Here is a 22,266-nt window from a genome sequence, read left to right as displayed (position 1 = left end):
TTGTATTTTATTTATTACAGTACAGTGGGACCTTCGCTTACGAACTTAATTGGTTCCCTGACAGAGTGTGTAAGGCGAAAAGTGTGTATCCCAAAAATTAATTTCCCATAGGAAACCATTAAAACCTCCATAAAATATAATTTTCAACTAAATAAGCCTTAAAGGAAAACCAACGTCACTTTTTTGTTTCTTAACTGACATCAGAAAAACGTTTTATAGCATCTAAAATAACCAAAACACGCAGTATGATATTTTTATTCAAATGCAAAACACCAATAAAAATGACTTAAAGTGTCCAAAATCTGCAAAAAATTGAGCTGCAAATTGGGAATTTTCAGAAAGTCCCGCCCCCAGTTCGTGACGCCACGCCATGACTTGCCTTGCATTGCTGAAAAATCAAAACAATGGCTTCAGTTTCGGAGAATATGCTTTCTTGTTACACATCCAGTTATGAATATGATTAAAATAGTTCTGAAGAAGAAAGCATACAAGTTTGCAATCGATGAAAGGATTTTCTCCGTGTAAATTTGAGGCAAACGGGCGAGGGGGAATGTCGCACCCAAAAATGGCGACCAGCTCCCGTGAGGAATGAATCAGCCCGTTTCCACAGGCTGATAAATTCCTTCCATGGAGCTTGGACGCCCTCTTCTGGCGGCTTTTGGGTGCAACATCAAGGTTTTCAGACAAACATTACAGCAAAATACATTGATGTGATGAAGGACTGCTATAATGTGTCTTTTTGTCGGTCAGGGGGGGGCGGGTCCTTTCATGACATCACGTACGGACTCGTCACCAACTCAAAAACAAGACTTCCTGAATATTACGTGTGAGTCTTAAAACGCAAATAATAGCTATATGCGGTGGAATCTTTGTAAAATACGCTCAGTATAAGTCATTTGAAGCCGGAGACGTCGGTTGACCTTTAAAACTACACACAACATACCATATTCTATGTATAAAAATGTGCTATTGTATTGTAATGAAAGAAATACACTGCACTGTATGATAAAGTCACTTTATTTACATTTGTGATGGTCGTTGATGGCTCTTAATTGACACCTGTTGCTTTCTGATTTGTAAGGTCTTACGAAACTGAGGCGTCACATTATCATTCATCATGTTGATGATTCTCATAGCCACAGTCTTTTCGGATGGAACTGTTCAATCAAAGCCTGCACACCACAAATTCTTTCATGCTGCTTTCAAGGATCGAAGGGTAACATCATGCCAAGCCTGCAATCGATTAAAGCTCTATGATTTTATTACGACAAAAAGCGCGAGTCCGATGATTCCACGGACCCGACAAAAGCATCGACGAAATAACGGCTTTGTGTAAAGCTTTTAGGCGAAGGATGGTAGCATTGGTGGACTTAGCATATCGGTACTGGGCTCTTTATTTGTAGAATGGTAGTAGAAAGTTACTCTCAGGGAAGTGACATACAGCGAGGGAAATGTGTCAGGCTGAGATTCACATGAAAGCCGCGGTGCGCACCTGTGATGCCACAAACGCACAACTCGTTCGTGTTTCTCAATGATCTCCTTCTTCTCCTCGACTGTAATACTGTTTTGTGTCTTCTTCGGCTGAACATGAGGCTGTGGTGGAGTCTTTTTCGGTCACATAACGGCAAAAGTATCGTTGAAGACGATCAACGTTTGCCCTCATAGAAAGGGGGTGTGGAAAGGTAGGCCGGCAGGGGCGCTTTTCGGTCGTGTGCTTTGGTGTTCTTACACCGAAGATTACTCCGCCAGCTGTGGTGGGAGGTGTGTATCGCAAAAAGTTGTGCTTAATGCAAGGGGTTTTTTTATTGCTTGGGAGCAATAAAATACATGTGATACCTCAGCTCAAAAAACTTAAATGGTTCTCAGAAAGTGTGTGTAAGGCGAAAGGTTCGTCTGCCAAACATTTATTTCCCAAAAGAAACCATTAAAATGAGAAAAATCCATTCCCAGGTCCCCATAACATCATTTTCTTCTAAATAAGTTTTGAAACTACACCAAATATTGTATACAGTGATAACTCGGTTTACGAACCCCTTGGCTTACGTACTTTTCGATTTACGAACGTTACATTTACGAAAATTTTACCTTGGGACACAAAGTATTTTTCGGGATACACACAGAGCTGCCACAATGAGTAATGTGTCGTTCGCGAACGAGCCCGTTCTCCTAACAAGAAAATGGTGGCAGACTGTTTTGTCCTCTGTTCCCCGCCCCCAGTCTTCAATTAAAGGCACGTGATTGGCCAAGAACGCAGCAGTGAGGGGGTGGAGGTTACAGACAGAGAGAGGGTGAGGCCGTTCTCCCAAAAATTAAATGGCGTATTCGGTTAAAGCCACGTGATTGGTCAAGAACGCAGCAGTGAGGGGAGGGGGGTTAAACATTAAAGAGACAGGCAGACGAACACACCAAAACACACCAAAGAGAGACGACAGAGCTTGAAACAAAAAAGTGAAAAAAAAAAAACAAAAGTGAAATGGTGAGAAAATGGATTGAAATCATTGAAATTTGGACTCGTTTCAACTTTGATGTTGATGTTGAGGTTTTCTTTGGGAGTGACCAGGTTGGATAGGATCAGGAATGAGTACATTAGAGCAACAACTTATATTAGAGGCTTTGGAGAGAAAGTCAGAGAGGCCAGACTGAGATGGTTTGGACATGTCCAGAGGAGAGAGAGTGACTATATCGGGAGAAGGATGCTTTAAACAGATTAAACAGCTTCTTCCCCCAAGCCATTAACGGTAGCCCAAATTGAACTGTATAGTGCCTCTTTGCATTTTTTTTTTGATGATACTAGTGCAGCGTGTTCGACCGGAAACAAATTCCTTGTGTGTTCTACATATTTGGCAATAAAGATGATTCTGATTCTGATGCTGAGCCTTGAACTGCCAGGCAGGAGACCGAGAGGAAGACCTAAGAGGAGGTTTATGGATGTGGTCAGAGAGGACATGAAGGTAGATGGTGTGAGAGAAGAGGATGCACAAAACCGGGATGGATGGAGGACATTGATTCGCTGTGGCGACCCCTGAAGGGACAAGCCGAAAGGAAAAGAAGAAGACTCCACAAATAACCCGCACAAGCCATCTGTACACTTGATCTAAAAAGCTATCAACCCAGCTAAACAGATCACAATTGATGAGGAAAAGGGTAAAATTATCGTAGAAAAGCACCTCCAAGATCGTGAAAGAAGAAGGCTACGTTCATCAAGTGTTTAATGCTGATAAAACCAGCCACTCCATTCCTTCAAGCCACAGTACAGTTTATTTCTTTAATTATAATACCATAGCACATTTATTATACATAAAATAAGGCAGATTTTATGGAGTTTTAAGGCTTAGAAAATTAGAAAGTAGAAAATTATGTTTTATGGGGACCTGGGAACAGATGATTCTCTTTAATGGTTTCCTATGGGAAATTAATTTTTGGGATACACTTTTTGCCTTACACATTCTGCCTGTGAACCAATTAAGTTCATAAGCCAAGGTATCACTGTATCTTGTTTTCTATCCTTTCACCCCCCCGTCCCGTTTCAAATTGTGGCTGTGAACTGCAAATGTCCCTGTTGTGGGACGAATAAAGGTTTTCTGATTTCTGATAAAGAACGCCAGAGTAGTGTTACATCATCAGAATCGTCTTTATTAGCCAAGTATGTAGAACATACAAGAAATTTGTCAATGGCACTACAGGCTGCACTAGTATCATCCAAACAAGGAGGTACAATTTTACCGTGCTGACACCCAATGACATATCTAAATTCAGATGAAATAAGATACAGTCAAACCTCAGTTTTCGACCAACATCTAATCCAGAAACCTGATCAAAAACCGATTTGTTTGAAAACCAAAACATCAATTCCAATTATAATCTATGTCAATATTTTAATCCGCTCCACGTCGAGAAAACAACATTTTTAAAAACACTTTTGGAACTATTCGACAGCATAAATTGTATACACACAGTATACATACAGCAGGTCATTTGTAAACTACTCTAAAAACAAACTGTAATATGTTTTGACCAATTTTAACATTGGAACATCTATCTCTGTCTCCCAGCTGTCTTTGGGCAGGGGACGGGGGAAATCCTGGACCAGTTGCTGGCCAATCACAAGGCTAAATTTGTGAATGGCAGTGAATGAGTTAATAGTTAATTTATAATACAGGTAACATCCGAGTTACGACCGGGTTCCGTTCTGACAAAACGGTCGTAAATCAAACGGTCATAAATCGAAATCCATTCAAAATGGCCGACGTGACATTTACACATACAGGATAGTATACGCTGTCAATCTGTTGTTTTTAAGCGACGTTTTCGATTTAATACTATTATACTGTTTACAGTTCATTGATACATTTGATCACATTTAGTGTCATTTTTATCATTTTATCTTTAATATTATCAATTTTTATGATTGTATCACTATACAGTCATACCTTGGCTTACGAACTTAATTGGTTCGCAGACAGTGTGTAAGGCGAAAAGCGTGTATCGCAAAAACCCATAAAACAGAATTTTCTACTTTCTAATTTTCTAAGACTTAAAACTACACAAGATATACCTTATTTTATGTATATAAATGTGCTATGGTATTATAATTAAAGAAATAAATTGTACTATATAATAAAGTCGTTTTATTGACCTTTGTGATGGTAGTGGACGTAGTCTTCTTTCACCATATTGAGGGATCATCCCTTGGAGGTGCTTTCACTGTGATCTTTTTACCTAGTTTCTCATCAATTGTGTTCTGTTTAGCTGGGTTAATAGCTTTTTGCATCAAGTGTACAGATGGCTTGTGCGGGTTATTTGTGGAGCCTGATTGACTCTGCCTTTGAACTATCAAATTTGAAACGAGTCCAAATTTTACTGTTTTCTATCCATTTTGTCACTCTCTGTCGTCTTTAATGTTTAAACCACCTCCGCTCACTGCTGCGTTCTTGACCAATCACGTGGCTTTAAGTGAAGACTGGGGGCGGGGAATAGAGGACCAAAACAAGCCGGTTGCCATTTTCTTGTTCAGAGAACCGGCTCGTTCGCGAACGACACATCACTCATTGTGGCAGCTCCGTGTCTATCCCGAAAAATAGTTCGTAAGCCAAGGGGTTCGTAAACCGAGGTATCACTGTGCCTGTAATGTATACAAAACTGTTTACTGGACTGTTCATTTAAAAATGATATACTTACCTTTTAGTGTAATTTTTTTATCATTTTTTATTTCATATTATCGATTTTTATTCCTGTTTTAATACCAGAAGAGGTTGCCCGACACACGCTCGGATTCAGGCGGACGGCGAAGGAAAAAAGTAGTGTACAGTACTACAGGAGATAATGACTGTATTGAGTGTAGTCACGCAGTAGATTGCTGTGCGAGTGTGTGACATGCTGGCTGGCCAAAATTGTAGTACGTGTTGCCGGCTGCTTGCGCGTTGCGGTGCCGGGCATATTAAAAAAAAAAGGCTGGCGGTCGTGGTCGTAAGTACTGGTGGTCGTAAATCGCACCGGTCGTAACTAGGGTATTACCTGTATTTATTTTTGCATCACTGATATAAAGGACACTCATAGATGAGGATAAACAGCATCTCCGTGTTATGAATGAGCTTTAAAAGCATAAATAAAATATGAAAGACAATATTTTCAAAATCCACAAAAATGAGTGAAATGATTGAGTATTCAGTAGTTTTCGTCGTCTTTTCTTCTGTCGCTGCTTTCAAGTTGCACAGCTTGGCAAATTGATTTCTTCCACATTTTCTGTTCTGGAGTGTTGATTCCAATTTGTTTCTTATTTTACATCGGCTGGTGGTTCCCTCCAGCGGCGGTGGGAGGAAGCGCAGCACCGCTGCCGTGTTGGACATCCACAAATCCTATCCTCTGCCTCCTCTTCCTCTGCTCAGTCATCTACACACACACACACAGGCACAAACACACACACACAGACACACACACACACACACACGCACAAACGTACACACACACACACACACACACACACACACACACACACACACACACACACACACACACACACACACGCACAAACACACACACACAAACGTACACACACGCAGTCAGTAGAAATATGAAAAATACGTTCACGCCAAGATGGCTCCTACTACATGCCTCCATAGCTTTGTTTAGAATGTAGGCTTTGCTTTTGTCATTTTTCTCAGGCAGGTATTGGATTGGATTACAGTGATACCTCAGTTTATGAGCGCTTTAGCTCACCAACTTTTCGCCTCACGAACATTAAATTCGCGAGAATAGAATATTGGCTGACAAACTAGTTTTCGGCAAACGAATTAAACCACACGGTGCCACGGTGGCAGGCAGACTAGCTTTTCACACCCCCTTTGGGTGCAGACGTGGTTTGCTATCGAGTGGAGTACTTTTGTGATTATGGGACAGAAAAAGACCCCACCACAGGCTAGTGTTAACCCGAAGAGGACACAAAAAAAAATGACCATGGAGCAGAAGAAGGCGATCGAAAAACACCAACGAGGTGTGCGTTTGTTTGACTTAGTATGCTAAGTCGACCATTGCTACTGTAACTGGTGAGTATATTGTCATTGGTTGCCATGACAACAAAAATATAATTTATTGTTCTGTAAAATTGTTTGTTTTTGTGTGTTTTTCTTAAAATCGTCTTCAATAATTTATTTATAATGTTTTGTCATTATCACTTCCGCTTCCGTGTCATGTGTTTCGATGTACGAAAGTAACTGCTAGAGAGACAGAACGACAGAACGTAAAAGTTTATCTACTTTCATTTATTAAGATGCACACGGAACATATTTACTGTATGTCTTGTGGAAATTATTGTAATGTTAATTGTTGTTTTTAAATGTCCTTTATAGTTTTCACGGTGTTCCAGGTGTTCCAAGTGTTCCACAAAAAACATTAGTGACATCAGTACGAAGCATCATCCTTGACGTATATACAGTGAAAACGTGTGGTCATCCATTGACAACGACGATCACAAAGGTCAATAAAATGACTTGATTATACAGTACAGTTTATTTCTTTCCTGACAATACAACAGCACATTTATGATACATAATAAGGAATATTTTGTGTGATTTTTAAGGCTAATTTAGCAAAAAATTATGTTTTATGGGGACCCGGGAATGGCTTATTCTCATTTTAATAGTTTCCTATGGGAAATTAATGTTTGGAATACACATTTTTCACCTTACACACACTTTCTGGGAACGAATTGACTTTGTAAGATGAGGTATCACTGTATTTTCCTTTCTTTTAGCATATTCTATATTCTAGCAGTGGTGGGCCGTGAGGGCCTGCAAGGCCTTCTCTGCTGGCCTAAGTATCCAGGTTCTAGGGGTGCTTGCCTCAAGCATTTAGGAATTAACCGGCTCTGTCTACATCTAAGATTGAATCTGAGATGGTTCTTTAAGTCAGCTAATTTAAAAGTGGCCTTTTCTAAGTTACATACCAGCAGAAGGATGTCTTTCCCAAAGTTGGCAGCAATACCTGTGTAAGCTCTCAGTCGTACAGGAGTGGCCAATCGATGAAAAAGTTTCTTCAGCCGTCATCTGTACTTCTTGGAAGGTGTCGGACGTTTCGCTTCTTATCGAAGAAACTTCATCAGCAAACGAAAGTCTTACTGGTAGTTTAGGCCATATGTATATATCCCTACTGTCCAGACATGGCGGTGCCGGACTCTGCTATGATAGGTCCCTGCTCTCAGGTTGGGGGGAGCAGAGGATTACTCCCTGCAGGTGCTCCACTGATAGTTCCTGTCGTTCTGATATATATATATATATATATATATATATATATATATATATATATATATATATATATATATATATATATATATATATATATAAAAAATCCTCGTCTCACCCACCATGGGTGGTGTCTGTCCCCATTTCAGCTCGGGTCCTCTACCAGAGGCCAGGAAGCTTGAGGGTTCTGCGCAGTATCCGTGCTGTTCCCAGCACTGCGCTTTTCTGGACCGAGATATCCGATGTTGTTCCCGGGATCTGTTGCAACCACTCGTCGAGTTTGGGGGTCACTGCCCCAAGTGCTCCGACCACCACAGGCACGACTGTCACCTTTACCTTCCAGGCTCTCTCCAGCTCCTCTCTGAGCCCTTGGTATTTCTCGATTTTCTCCTGTTCCTTCTTTCTGATGTTCCCATCACTCGGGACCGCTACATCCACGACAACGGCTTTCCTTTCCCCTTTATCTATGACCACGATATCTGGTTGGTTGGCCATTACCATCTTGTCAGTCTGTATCTGGAAGTCCCACAGGATTTTTGCTCGGTCATTCTCCACCACCTTGGGAGGTGTTTCCCATTTTGACCTTGGGGTTTCCAGTCCATACTGCGCACAGATGTTTGGGTAGACTATGCCAGCCACCTGGTTATGGCGCTCCATGTAGGCTTTCCCTGCCAGCATCTTACACCCTGCAGTTACGTGTTGGATTGTCTCAGGTGCCTCTTTGCACAACCTACACCTTGGGTCTTGTCTGGTGTGGTATATCCCTGCCTCTATGGCTCTGGTGTTCAGGGCCTGCTCTTGGGCAGCCAGGATGAGTGCCTCTGTGCTGTCCTTTAGGCCAGCCCTCTCTAGCCACTGATAGGACTTCTTGAGATCAGCCACTTCTGCTATGGTTCGGTGGTACATCCCGTGTAGGGGCTTTTCCTCCCATGATTGTCCCTCTTCCAGCACCTCATCCTCTGTTCCCCATTGACTGAGACATTCTCTGAGTACATCATCCGTTGGAGCCTTCTCTTTGATGTATTCATGGAGCTTGGATGTTTCATCCTGGACAGTGGCTCTCACACTCACTAGTCCCCGGCCTCCTTCCTTACGGCTTGTGTACAGTCTCAGGGTGCTGGACTTGGGATGGAACCCTCCGTGCATGATGAGGAGTTTTCGGGTCTTAACATCCGTGGTCTGAATCTCTTCCTTTGGCCACCTTATTATTCCTGCAGGGTATCTGATCACTGACAGGGCATAGCTGTTTATTGCCCGGGTCTTGTTCTTGCCATTGAGCTGGCTTCTGAGGACTTGCCTCACCCGCTGGAGGTATTTGGTCGTAGCCGCTTTCCTTGTTGCTAATTCGAGGTTGCCATTGGCCTGTGGTATACCGAGGTACTTGTAGCTGTTTTCAATGTCTGCTATTGTTCCTTCAGGGAGTGAGACCCCTTCAGTGTGAACTACCTTGCCCCTCTTAGTCACCATCCGACTACATTTCTCCAGCCCGAATGACATTCCGATATCACTGCTGTAGATCCTGGTTGTGTGGATCAGGGAGTCTATGTCCCTTTCGCTCTTAGCATACAGCTTGATGTCATCCATGTAGAGGAGGTGACTGATCGTAGCTCCATTTCTGAGGCGGTATCCATAGCCTGTCTTGGCGATTATCTGGCTGAGGGGGTTCAGTCCTATGCAGAACAGCAGTGGGGAGAGTGCATCACCTTGGTATATGCCACATTTGATGGACACTTGCGTTAGTGGCTTGCCATTGGCTTCAAGTGTGGTTTTCCACATCCTCATCGAGTTTGCAACGAAGGCTCTCAGGGTCCTGTTGACCTTATACAACTCCAAGCATTCATTGATCCATGTGTGTGGCATCGAGTCATATGCTTTCTTGTAATCAATCCAGGCTGTGCACAGGTTGGTATGTCGGGACCTGCAGTCTTGAGCGACTGTTCTGTCAACCAGCAGCTGATGTTTGGCACCTCTAGTATCTCTACTAATGCCTTTCTGTGCTTTGCTCATGTATTGATCCATGTGTCCACTTATCTTAGCCGCAATGATGCCTGACATGAGCTTCCATGTTGTGGAGAGACAGGTTATTGGCCGATAGTTGGAAGGAACTGCACCCTTTGAGGAATCCTTCATGATCAGGATTGTTCGCCCTTCGGTTAGCCATCCTGGGTGAGTCCCATCCATCAGAAGCTGGTTCATTTGTGCTGCTAGGCGCTCGTGGAGAGCTGTGAGTTTCTTTAGCCAGTAGGTGTGGACCATATCCGGGCCTGGTGCCGTCCAGTTTTTCATACCTGAGACTCTTCCTTGTATATCTGCCGCTGTGATGGTAACTGGGTTCTGTTCAGGGATGTTGCTGTGCTCCTCTTTCAGAGTCACCAGCCATTGTGCACTGCTGTTATGTGCGACCTCCTTCTCCCATATGCCTTTCCAGTATCTTTCAGTTTCCAGCCTTGGAGGGTCTGCTCTGCTGTTAGAACCCTGCCACTGAGCGTACACTTTCGCAGGTTGTGTTGCGAACAGCCTGTTATATATATATATATATATATATATATATATATATATATATGGCCTAAACTACCAGTAAGACTTCAGTTTGCTGACGAAGTTTCTTGGATAAGAAGAAACGTCCGACACCTTCCGAGAAGTACAGATGACGGCTGAAGAGACTTTTTCATCGAGGGCCTAGTAGGATTTTCCGCATCCTTGTTTGGATTGTTGCAGTGCAAGTCGTCGAGAGTGGCGAGGGCAGTGACAATGTTTTTTTTTCCGCCGTCCAAACTGTGCGTTGAAGTCGGATTTTGTCCATTTTTGTGGCGGCCCTGAACCAAACCGTGATGGAAGAACACAGGATTTCTTCAGCTTCCTTTCGTTGCTTTCCTTGTTGTGCTGCCTCCAGATGTGTGTTTTTGTATTGAAGCATTGAACCAATCAAATTTCAGCCATCCTTTGTTACCAGGGTCAGAAATCCACCTGGATGCCTTCACAATCAGTTCTGCAGGCCCGGTCACATCAAATAAGTGTCGATGAAACTTGCTTTAAGCAAGCCAAGGCCTGCTCGTAGGCGCTGGAAACGTCAGTTTTTGCAAACTAGGAATCGTTAGTCACATGATTGGCTCGACAGTAGCCAATAATAGTAAGTCTAGCCGCTAGTGACAAGAGCATACTAGCCAGAGCTAGCACGCTGAATCTGTAGCGAGCCCCATAAGAAAATATATTGTTGGATAAAAAATGTATTCAGGAATTGAAAATATGATGTAGAGAGCCATTCCCAAATTGCTCGGGTTTGTTTTTCATTCTTGGGTGCCGAAAAAGCGCTGGCCAGGCATCTGGAAATGTTTTTTCCCTTCCACAAGGGGGTAGCATTTCCCTTTATGCCATGTTAGCGCTTTATTCAGCTTCACCTGTTGTTAAAGCGTTATAGAAACTAATATGTACTGTATGCATTGCTTTGCATTTTGGACAGCCGCCCTCATTTCAAGCTCCTATAACTCCCGACCCATATCATTTAGGAATGAACTCTTTTTTTGTGATGAAAGAAGAGAGTCGAAGGTTTCTTATGCTGTCTTGAATGTTTATGTTGTCCTAAAACTCAATATTCTGTGGGTCCTGGAATTCAAGTGACATTGACAAAAACCCCGGCGCTGAAGTGGATACATTTGCCTTTTGTACAGCTGCCCCCATTTCAAGCTCAGATAACTCCAGAGCCATCTAATTTAGGAATTAACTATTTCCTTCTGATGAAAGAAGAGAGTGTAAGGTTTCTTACACTGCCTTGAATGTTGATGCAGTCCTAAAACTCAATATTTTGTGGGTCCTGAAATTCGAGTGACAATGACAAAAACCCTGTCACTGGAGTGGACACATTTTTGCACATCTGGCAGTGTACCACTGAATACAAGACATTTTATTTTTTAGCTTATTTGCACCGAGATCCCTCGCTACTTTGCGGTTCATTTATCGCGGTTTCAGTACATGGCAGAATCGACTTTGCGGATTTTCGTCAATCGCGGGTGGTTCCGGTTCCGATTTACAGCAAAAACCGAGGGATGGCCGTCTACCTGCTCCTTGAGCTCTGTAAGTTGCGTGGTGAGCGTCAGCACCACTTTCATGGTGGAGGCAAGCTTCTCCTGCAGCATCCTCATTTCGTTCTGCTCGCCGTCGCCATCCGTGACGACCAGCGACATGGCCTGCATGCGGGGGAACCAATCCAGGTTGTTGTTCTGTCACAAGTGAAGGACATAAAGACATTTATTGAGGCAGATTCAACGTGGATCAAGAGAAACATTGAAGTACAGTGATACCTCGGCTTACGAACGCTTTAGCTCACAAACTTTTCGCCTCTCGAACATTAAATTTGCGAACATATATCCTTGGCTCACGAACTAGTTTGCGGCGGACGAACCAAACCACACGGAGCACCACGGCGGCTGGCGGACTAGTTTTCCACACCCACTTTGAGTGCAGTCATGGTTTGTTATTGAGTGGAATACTTTAAATTTAATTTAAATAAAATAAAAAAGAAACAATAATAATAATAATACATTTCATTTTCATATTATTTGTTATATAGTTCGGAAAGACAGCAACTCTCGCGGCGCCGTCTTGAAGTCAAAAGAACAAAAAAAAAACTAGCTAACAAATAACATGACAACACAAAGACACAGAGAGTCGTTCATTCTTAAGCACTCTCTTTACCCTCTTTGTTACACGAAGCAGTTCCAGATGAAAGAGGAGAGGATCAAAGCATCTCTTCACCAGTGGATCAGGGACATCATGGTGGAATGTGCACGTCGACTACAAGCTAAATGTTGAAAGCAAGCGCGCAGCTGTAGCATCCATTGACGAAGAGAGATTGTCTCGCATCTCCCGTCCAACATAAATCCGCTTCAATTCAAAGCTGCGACAGTTCCCCATACGCATCGGCGCTCTGCGCTGACGCTCCTTTCTTCTTATCGCGGGCTCCTCAAGCCATGCATTCATCCAGCTGCAGACTGTCCAACAGCACCAACCTTTCCACTGAACAAAGCGAGGCTGTGAAGATGCTGCCCATTACAGGCGCAAATAAGCAGAATGGCTACTTTGGAGTCCAGCGATGACAGTCGAATGGCACCGACATTCCTCCCATTCAAAAACAGCACTGGCATATTATTACTGCCGAAAAGGCAGTAATTAGATGCCAGTAATAATAGTAATAGTAAGTAAGTAATAGTAATAATAGTAATAATTTTGTTTTTCTACTTTCATTCCTTTCATCACTTTGCTGGTCTGAAATGTAAATTTCTCCACTGTGAGACTAATAAAGGCAAATCCAGTCCAATCCAATTTTGGATTGGATTGGATTTCTAAGCGCCTTTCAAAACTCTCTGTCACATCCTCCTTAGCGCCAGGAGGGGGCCCCTCCCCTCCCTGCTCTCCGGACTCACTCACCTGATTCCCATTTCCTTGATTGTGCCTTCTGGCTACAAAAGCCACTTGTTCCCGCTCGGCCCGGTTGGAGTTGGACGGCAAATTAATTGGCCCGTCCAACTCCCAGGCGATACGAGCGCTAGTGGATTCGGGGGCGGATGGGTGCTTCATCGACCCCGAACTGGCAGTGACATTGGGCTGCGACATCGAGAAACTCAAAATCCCTAAGGAGATTCTTGACCTTGATGGCCGACAGTTAGCCAGGGTTACTCGCATCACCGCACCTCTTAAACTCTGGCTGTCGGGTAACCATGTCGGACACCGCCGGTTTCTGCTCATGCCCTCCTGCAACGTGCCACTCGTGCTGGGCCTCCCTTCGTTCAGCACCCATGACCCTTCCATATTGTGGGAGGGCCCCACCATACAGGGTTGGAGCCCCTACTGCTACGCTAACTGTCTACGGTCGGCTACGGCAGGGCGAGACCCCTCCCGTGGTGGCTCGCCCAAAGAGATGTGCCTTGAGGGCATGCCGCGTTGTTATCATGATCTGCGGGAGGCATTCAGTTTGGACAGCGCGCAATCCCTGCCACTCCACCGACCGTATGACTGCACCATAGAACTAAAGCCCGACTTTACCATATTTCACACCCGGAACAAGAAGCCCTGCACACATACATTGACTCTTCCCTCGCGGCGGGACTCATCCGACCCTCGCGTTGTCCGCTCGGCGCAGGGTTCTTCTTTATTGAAAAGAAAGATAGGTCCCTGCGTCCGTGTGTTGATTATCGGGATCTGAACGACATCACCATTCGCAACAAATACCCTCTCCCCCTCATGGATTCAGTCTTCGCGACCCTCCAATCGGCCACCATATTCACTAAGCTGGATTTGCGTAGCGCATACCATCTGGTTCGCATCAGAGAGGGGGATGAGTGGAAGACTGCATTCAAAACGCCCTAGGGGCATTTTGAATACCTGGTGATGCCGTTCAGACTCACCAACGCTCCCGCCGTATTTCAAAACCTCATCAAAGATGTGCTCAGGGATTTCCTCAATGTGTTTGTTTTCATGTATTTGGACGACATCCTTATATTTTCTAAATCCGCAGAACACCGCAGCATGTCCGACAGGTCCTGGCGCTCCTGCAAAACCGGCTCTACGTGAAGGCAGAGAAGTGCGAGTTCCACGTCCGCGCTCTGTCTTTTCTGGGGTTCGTCGTGGAGCAGGGGCAGCTTCGGGCCGATCCCGGCAAGACCAAAGCGGTGGTAGAGTGGCCAACCCCGAAAACGCGCAAACAACTCCAGCGATTTTTGGGGTTTGCAAATTCCTACCGCCGCTTCATCCGCGGTTATAGTCAGAAGGCACTCCCCCTAACCAATCTCACCTCCACCAAGGTCCCCTTTAGGTGGAAACCCGACACGGAGGGGGCGTTTAACCGACTCCGATACGCCTTCACCAATCCTCCTTCACCAACCCTACTGTCTTACGCCACCCCGAGTCCGGGGTGGCAGCGGTATTATCTCAGCGCTCCCCGGTCGACCAGAAGCTCCACCCATGCGCCTTCTTCATCTGCCGGCTCAGCCCTGCGGAAGCCAACTATGATGTGGGGAACCGGGAACTGCTGGCAGTCATCCTGGCGCTGCAGGAGTGGAGACACTGGCTCGAAGGGGCCAAACGCCCCTTCACTGTCTTCACCGATCATGAGAACCTGGCCACCATTCGGTCTGCCAAGAGACTCAATTCGCGGCAGGCTCGATGGGCACTGTTTCTTACACGCTTCAACTTTACTCTCACCTACTGCCCAGGTTCGCAGAACATCAAGCCTGACGCCCTATCTCGCATTCACGATCCGGCAGAGAAGGAGGAGGTCATCGCCAACATCCTGCCGGCGCAACACATCCTGGGCGCCCTGAGGTGGGAGGTAGAGAAGAAGGTTTAGGAGGGCCAGGGGGGTAACCCTATCCCCAAGGGTTGCCCGGTGGATCGCCTATTCATCCCCCCCGTTCTACGCACCGAGGTGCTGCACTGGGGAAACCTCTCCAGGGTCGCCTGTCACCCAGGGGTCAACGGGACGATCCATGTCATCGCCCGGCGGTTCTGGTGGTCGGAGTACAGCAGGGACGTCACGGACTACGTGAAGGCATGCCCCGCCTGTGCCTACGGGAAGGTCTCCCATCAACCCCCGGCGGGACTTCTCCAGCCGCTACTGGTCCCCTCCCAACCCTGGTCCTATATCTCCCTGGACTCCGGCACGGGCCTCCCCCCTTCCCGTGGCAAGATGGTCGTCCTCACTGTGGTGGACCGCTTCTCCAAGTCGGCTCACTTCATCCCGTTAACCAGGTTGCCGTCCGCCATCGAGACGGCACAGCTCCTGGTTAACCACGTCGTCCGTCTCCACGGGATTCCGGCGGGCATCGTGTCGGACCGGGGACCGCAGTTTGTGTCCAAGGTATGGAAGCGTTTCTGTTTGTCCATAGGGGCGGCGGCAAGCTTGTTGTCTGGCTACCACCCTCAGTCCAGACCAGGACCTGGAAGCGGCTCTCCGGTGTGTGTGCCTCCACCGTCCAGCGTCATGGGCTCTCCACTTACCGTGGGTGGAGTACGCACACAACACCCTGGTCTCCTCAGCCACAGGTCAGTCTCCTTTTATGTCCGCCTGTGCTTATCAGCCGCCGCTGTTCCCCACCCAGGAGGGCCAGGTGGAGGTCTCTTCCATCCAACACCAACTTAGACGGGCCCATCGCGTGTGGAAGGAGAACAGAGTCGCCCTGTCGCGCACGGCATCCCAGAACCAACACATCGCGGATCGTCGTCGCTGCCAGGCACCGGTGTACCAGGTCGGGCAGGAGGTGTGGCTGTCCACGAGGGACCTCCAGTTGGCCGGGACAACGGCCAAACTGGGTCCATGGTTCACGGATTCCTTCCTGATCGAGGCCATCCTCAGCCCAGTCTCGGTTAGGCTCTGGCTGCCACCCGGTCTTCCACGTATCCCTCCTCAAGCCGGTGGAGACCAGCCCCCTAGCTTCGGCACCCGCCCCCCACCCCCCGGATGGTGGACGGTGACCCAGCCTACACTGTGCGGGAGATACTGGACTTAAGGAGCATTAGCAGGGGATTGCAATACCTGGTCGATTGGGAGGGCTACGGACCCGAAGAACGTCAGTGGGTTCCCCGCTCCTGGATCCTCGACCCATCTCTCACCCGAGCGTTCCACTCGGCTCACCCCTCCAAACAGGGGGGCCGCCAGGGGGCGTCCATTGGGTGGGGGGGGCACTGTCACATCCTCCTTAGCGCCAGGATCGTGCCCCTCCCCTCCCTGCTCTCCGGACTCACTCACCTGATTCCCATTTCCTTGATTGATTTCCGCTCTGTCCTCGCCGGTGTATTCTCTGTTGTTACCCTGTCTCCCAGCAGTACGCAGGTTGGTCCCGTTCGTCCATTCGGTTGTCTTACCTCCTGTTTTGCCCTGCGTGTCTCAGTAAAAACCTTTCTTGAACTTATTGTCTCCATCGTGTATTTCGGAACCAACCCCTTCCTATTTTTTTTTCGTCCCTGTCACCACTCCTCAAGTGGACGTGACACTCTCGAGGTCACTATACAGTCAGCTAGACAGCTATTAGCCAGCCAGCCAGCTAGCTAATGGATAGCTAATAAATAGCTATAAATAGCTATAGCTAATTGATAGCCAAATAACCAACAGCTAGCCAGCGAACATGCAGCCAGTCAGCTAAACACCTAATAGCTAGCCAGCTAGCTAATGGATAGACAGCTAACGGCCAGGCAGCTAGACAGCTAATAGCCAGCCAGTCAGATAGCCAAAAATATGTTTTTTTAGCACATCCTTGTACATTGTGACCACCAGTCTATTTGACTGCATCACAGCAATGTAGACCATGAAAGAGCATTTTCACTTGTTATAAAGATCAAGACGGAGTAGAGAAAAAGCATGGCAGAAGACACTCTACTTTCTTATTTTTAGGTGAAAATGAATTCTGATGGGGAATAATAATAAATTGTATTTTTAAGCGCCTTTCAAAACTCGCAAGGACACTTTACAGGCACAGGATATACTATTATATGAGCAAAAAAAAAACACCACAAGCAAGTGTTAAGCCGAAGAAGACACAAAAGGAAATGTCGATCGAGGAGAAGGAGATAATTAAAATACACTAACGAGGTGTGCGTTAGTGTGACTTAGTATGCAAAGTCGACCATTGCTACCATCATTAAAAACAAGGAAGCGATTCAGGGTGTTTCTGCGTTGTCTAAGCAACTGTCTCAGGCAATAGAAGAGTTTGAAAAGGTAAATAAAATGACTTTATTATACAATATTGTTTATTTCTTTAATTACAATACAATAGCACATTTATTATACATAAAATAACTAGAACTTTTTTTTAGAACGTTTTTGTTTCTGTTGTTCTTTGATCTTCCTCACTTTCTCCCCTTCCTTTGTCTTTAGCAGGTTTTCCGGGATGGGTAAGTTGGATCTCAGCACACGTCCCATGAGTAGCTGGTTCGGGGCCATACCACACTTGAGCGGCGTTGTGCGATATACCAGCAAGCTCTGGTAGAAATCAGTTCCACTGTCTGTTGCCTTGTACATCAGCCGTTTCACAGTCTTGACAGAACTTTCCACCAAGCCATTGGATTGTGGAAAATGTGGACTTGAGGTTATGTGTTTAAAGTCCCACTCCTTCGCAAACGTTCTGAACTTCTCATTGGCGAATTGTGGACCGTTATCAGAAAACACTTGGTTTGCAATCCCGTTTCTAGCAAATATGGCCTTCATGCATGTTATCACTGCATCTGCTGTTGTAGCTTGCAGTCTGCAAACTTCTGGATATAGGTAGTAGTAGTCTGTGACCAAAAGATAATCTTTACCTTGACACGAAAACAGGTCAGCACCCACCTTCTGGTATGGTCTTTCTTTCTGGTGCTTGGTGTGGGTTTAGTGGTTCTGCCGGTTGATTTCCTTGATATTTGAGGCAAATTGTACATCTCGACACTTGATCTGTGATGTCTTGATTCATTCTAGGCCAGAACATCAGTTGTCGTGCTCTTTTCTTGCACTTTTCAATTCCAAGATGTCCTTCATGGATCTTTTTGAGCATTTCACTTCTCAAAGTCTTTGTTTTTGTTGAATCTGTGTGCACTGTATCCACATTGCAGCTGGCATCATTTAGCAACTCTTTAGCCTGTGATTTAACAGTCTCAGTGGCTCTACACAGTGCTAAAGCTTTTTCCAGGTCCAGATCTGATTCTCTGAGTAGCCTTTCTCTCAATTTATTGTCTGTAATGCCACACACTATTCTGTCTTTGATCAGTGATTCTGTTTCTCAGCTCATTTGCATATTGGTCCATAGTTTCTCCAATTGTCAGTACACATGTGAAGAATCTGTGCCTTTCAAACGTCACATTGCGTTTCGGAATGCAGTAAGCTTCAAACTTTTCCATTATTTTTGAAAGCGTCTTCTTGTCATCCTCAGCATCAAATGTGAAGTTATTGTAGACCTCTAGTGCTTCATCTCCCACAACGTGCAAACACATGGATGCTTTCATCTTTGAATGGCTTTCATAGGCTCCAATTGCAGACAAATACAGTTCAAAATGTTGCTTAAATCCCTTCCAGTTTTCAGCCACGTTACCTGTTAACTGCAGAGCTGTGGGTGGACGTAAAGCTTCCATTTTTGTCGTTTTCTGCCGGGGTTTGTGCTCAATGTCTTTCCTCCGTGGAATCTTCCGTTCCAAGTCTTTTTATCGTCCTCTTGTCTTCCAGACCAATTCTGACACCATGTGTTGCTTTGTGTAAGCGGATTCGGTAAATGATACAAGTTCTGGATAGAGTTGAGGTTCTTTATTAGGACGGCTGTGTTGGTTGGAGGGAGAAGGCAATTGACATGTGTGGCTCTCGTAGGCTCTCATCAGACTGACTTGCAGCAGCGGGAATGCTCCTTTGGTTTATAGCCAGGCATCACTAGTAGAACATGCAAATACGATTTGCTCATATCATTACAACGTCGACTTGGCGAGGGCAACTTGAGCACCTTGAGGTCAGAGGAACCAATCTGAGGATGACGCCACAGACCACGTCATGAAATATTCAGAGTTCAAATTTGAATATGGATGAAATAATATAATAATAATAATAATAATAATAATAATAATAATAATAATAATAATAATAATAACAATAATACTACTACTAATAATAATAGTGTTTGAAATAGCGTCTGCCCGGTGGCCCGGGGCGTACAACTTTTACGTCGGGCGTACAACTTTCAAAACGTTTCGGTCGGAATGGCCGATAACTCCTTCAAGAAAAAAAAAGTTTTTTTTTTAAATCAAAGGTTAAAAAAAAGTTTTATTCAATAACACAAAAGCTTCAAAACACTACAAGCCACGTGGTCTACACCTTCTCAGCGTCTTTCAAAACTTAAGTACACTTTTCAGTCAGGGTGTAGTCCGAAGCAGGCTTCTGATTGGCTGCCGGTGCCGAGTATGCAAATTGACAAACGAAACCCTGACTGAAAAGTGCACTTCAGAGTTTTGAAAGCCGCTGAGAAAATGCAGTCCACGTAACGTTGAACAGACAACACAATGCATACGTTGCATTGTACACTTTGTCTGTGTAAGCTCTCAGTCGTACAGGAGTGGTCCATCGATGAGAAGGTTTCTTCAGCCGTCATCTGTACAAAAGTGAAGGTTTCGGACGTTTCGCCTCCTATCCAAGAGGCTTCGTCAGCGAACTAAAGTCTGACTGGTCGTATCGGCCCCATATATATAACCCTAATGTCCAGACCCGGTGGCGCCGGACCCACTATGATAGGTCCCTACTCTCAGGTTGGGGGGGGGGGGGCGCGAGACCCCCCCCTGTGGCCCCACTGATTGTTCCTACATTCCTGACTAACGATTGGCCTATTACCCCCACTCCCCCCGGTATCACCTCATCAGCACAACGACCCTCATCAGCATTGCGAAAGTTGCCTAACCTGTTTTGCCTAAGCAGGCTATTGTATGAACGATCCAAATTGAACCTCACCCCACCAGACCGGTTTAATGAAGGATTTTGTTGTTTTATAAGAATCGCCTCTTTTACCCCCCTTTCAAACCATCTATGTTCTTTCGCTAAGATTTTAACCTCATTGTCGTCAAATGAGTGGTTGCTAGCTTTTAGGTGCAAATGTACTGCCGATTGAGGCCCACTAGTATTATCCCTGCGATGTTGATAAAGTCTTTTTTTGAGAATTTGTTGAGTCTCCCCAATGTACTGCTCTTTACAATTTTCATTCTTACAATGTATGGAATAAACTACATTACTTTGTTTTTCATTTGGTAGCCTATCTTTTGGATGCACTAATTTTTGCCTTAACGTGTTTATCGGTTTGAAATAAGTAGGAATTTTATGTTGCCAAAGGACTCTGTAATTTTTCCGAAACTCCTGCAATGTACGGTACTGCTACTCCTCTCCTTTTAGAATCTTGAGAATTATTGGTTTCGTTCGCTATTCTTTCTTTCTGACATTTGTTGAATGACCACTGAGGGTACCCACAGTTAGTGAGTTGACTCCAAGTCAAAACATATCAGGAGAGCCCCAACCTGAGAGTAGGGACCTATCATAGCTGTGTCCGGCGCCACCGGGTCTGGACATTAGGGTTATATATATGGGGCCGATACGACCAGTCAGACTTTAGTTCGCTGACGAAGCCTCTTGGATAGGAGGCGAAACGTCCGAAACCTTCACTTTTGTACAGATGACGGCTGAAGAAACCTTCTCATCGATTGTACACTTTGATGACAAACGGCAACTGGAGCAAAATCTTCAGCAAGCTATATTTGCCATAAATTAGGCAAAGGAGCATTTGTGCTTCGCAACAATGTTTTCATTATTTTGGTGATTAGACGTCTTATATGTTTTAAGTTGTGAAAAATCGGGCAGGCAACTTTATGGCGGAGCCGGCAACTTTTCAGAGTTGTCTGCCCGGGTGTCCACTAACTTTTTGTCATGAGTTTCAGACACTGATAATAATAATAATAATTAAAAAACGCACATGCACACGCACACACACACACACACACACACACACACACACACACACACACACACACACACACACACACACACACGCACACACACACGCACACACACACACACACGCAAAAGCATATAATAATAATAATAATAACAATAATAATAACAATAATAATAATAATAATAATAATAATACATTGGATTTCTAAGCGCCTTTCAAAACTCTCAAGGTCACTTTACAGTCACAGGATAATTTGTTTGGGGTAGCAGCGGCAGACACGCGCGCCAGCGTTCACTCAACCCGGAAGTCACTCAAATAGATAGAAAGCTTGCTAGCTAGCCAATAGATAGCTAAATATCTAATAGCTAGATAGCTAGTGAACCAGCTAGATAGCTAATATCAATAATACATTTAATTTCGAAGCGTCTTTCAAAACTCTTAAGGTCACTTTCCTGTCACAGGAGTGTTTTTCTGCGGGTGAGCAGCGGCAGCCACACGCCCCAGCGTTCACTTAACCCGGAATAACTCAAATAGATAGAAAGATATCTACCTAGCTCATAGAAAGCTAATAGATAGCAGGCTAGCTATATAGCTAATGTTTCGTGACTTAAATAGCTAGCCAGCTAGTTTATAGCTATCTAGCTATCAATATATCTAATAAATAGCTCGCCAGAACATTGAGTATTTACTACAGTGGAACCTCGGTTTTCGAACGACTCACAGTTCGAACAAATCGGAGTCCGAACAAAATATTCGAGAAATTCTTGTTTCGCAGTTCGAACAGCAATCGGTGTTCAAACGCCGGTACGACGCGTGAGTGCATACGCGAGGGTGGGGTGCTGAGCGGCGGACGAGTGTATCGCTCTCTCCGTGACTGTTGTCGCTTGCGGAAGTGCTGCGTTTTGCTCTAGCGTTTAATATAGGTGTACAAAGAGTTTTAGCCCCTAATCATGCCTCCAAAGAAAGTAAGTGCTGCTACAAGTGAAATAAGAAAAGTAGTGCGTACAACTATTGCATTTAGGAAAGAAATAATCGCAAAATATGAAGGAGGAGTGAGAGTGTCTGATCTGGCTAGGGAATATCTAGGGAATATA

The 22,266-nt window shown here is 45.1% G+C and overlaps 1 protein-coding gene across 3 annotated transcripts in view; it reads right to left on the bottom strand.

The window, feature by feature from the left end:
- Window positions 1–3,617: 3,617 nt before the first annotated feature.
- The window catches only part of itpr3 (inositol 1,4,5-trisphosphate receptor, type 3), a 150,477-nt gene continuing 131,828 nt past the window's right edge, over window positions 3,618–22,266 (bottom strand). For all 3 annotated transcript variants that reach the window (XM_089004746.1, XM_089004756.1, XM_089004738.1), the window contains 2 exons: window positions 11,792–11,953; window positions 3,618–5,889 (listed from right to left, as the gene is read on the bottom strand). In XM_089004746.1, coding sequence (XP_088860872.1) covers window positions 5,779–5,889; window positions 11,792–11,953 — 273 coding nt within the window. In that variant the 3' untranslated portion in view covers window positions 3,618–5,778. The remainder of the gene's footprint in view (window positions 5,890–11,791; window positions 11,954–22,266) is intronic.

This window comes from Hippocampus bargibanti, linkage group LG01, assembly GCF_051943395.1.
Source record: "Hippocampus bargibanti isolate YZ-2025 linkage group LG01, ASM5194339v1, whole genome shotgun sequence".
Taxonomy (NCBI): domain Eukaryota; kingdom Metazoa; phylum Chordata; class Actinopteri; order Syngnathiformes; family Syngnathidae; genus Hippocampus; species Hippocampus bargibanti.
Note: the sequence above shows the minus strand (reverse complement) of the source record. Positions and strands in the feature narration are given on the sequence as shown.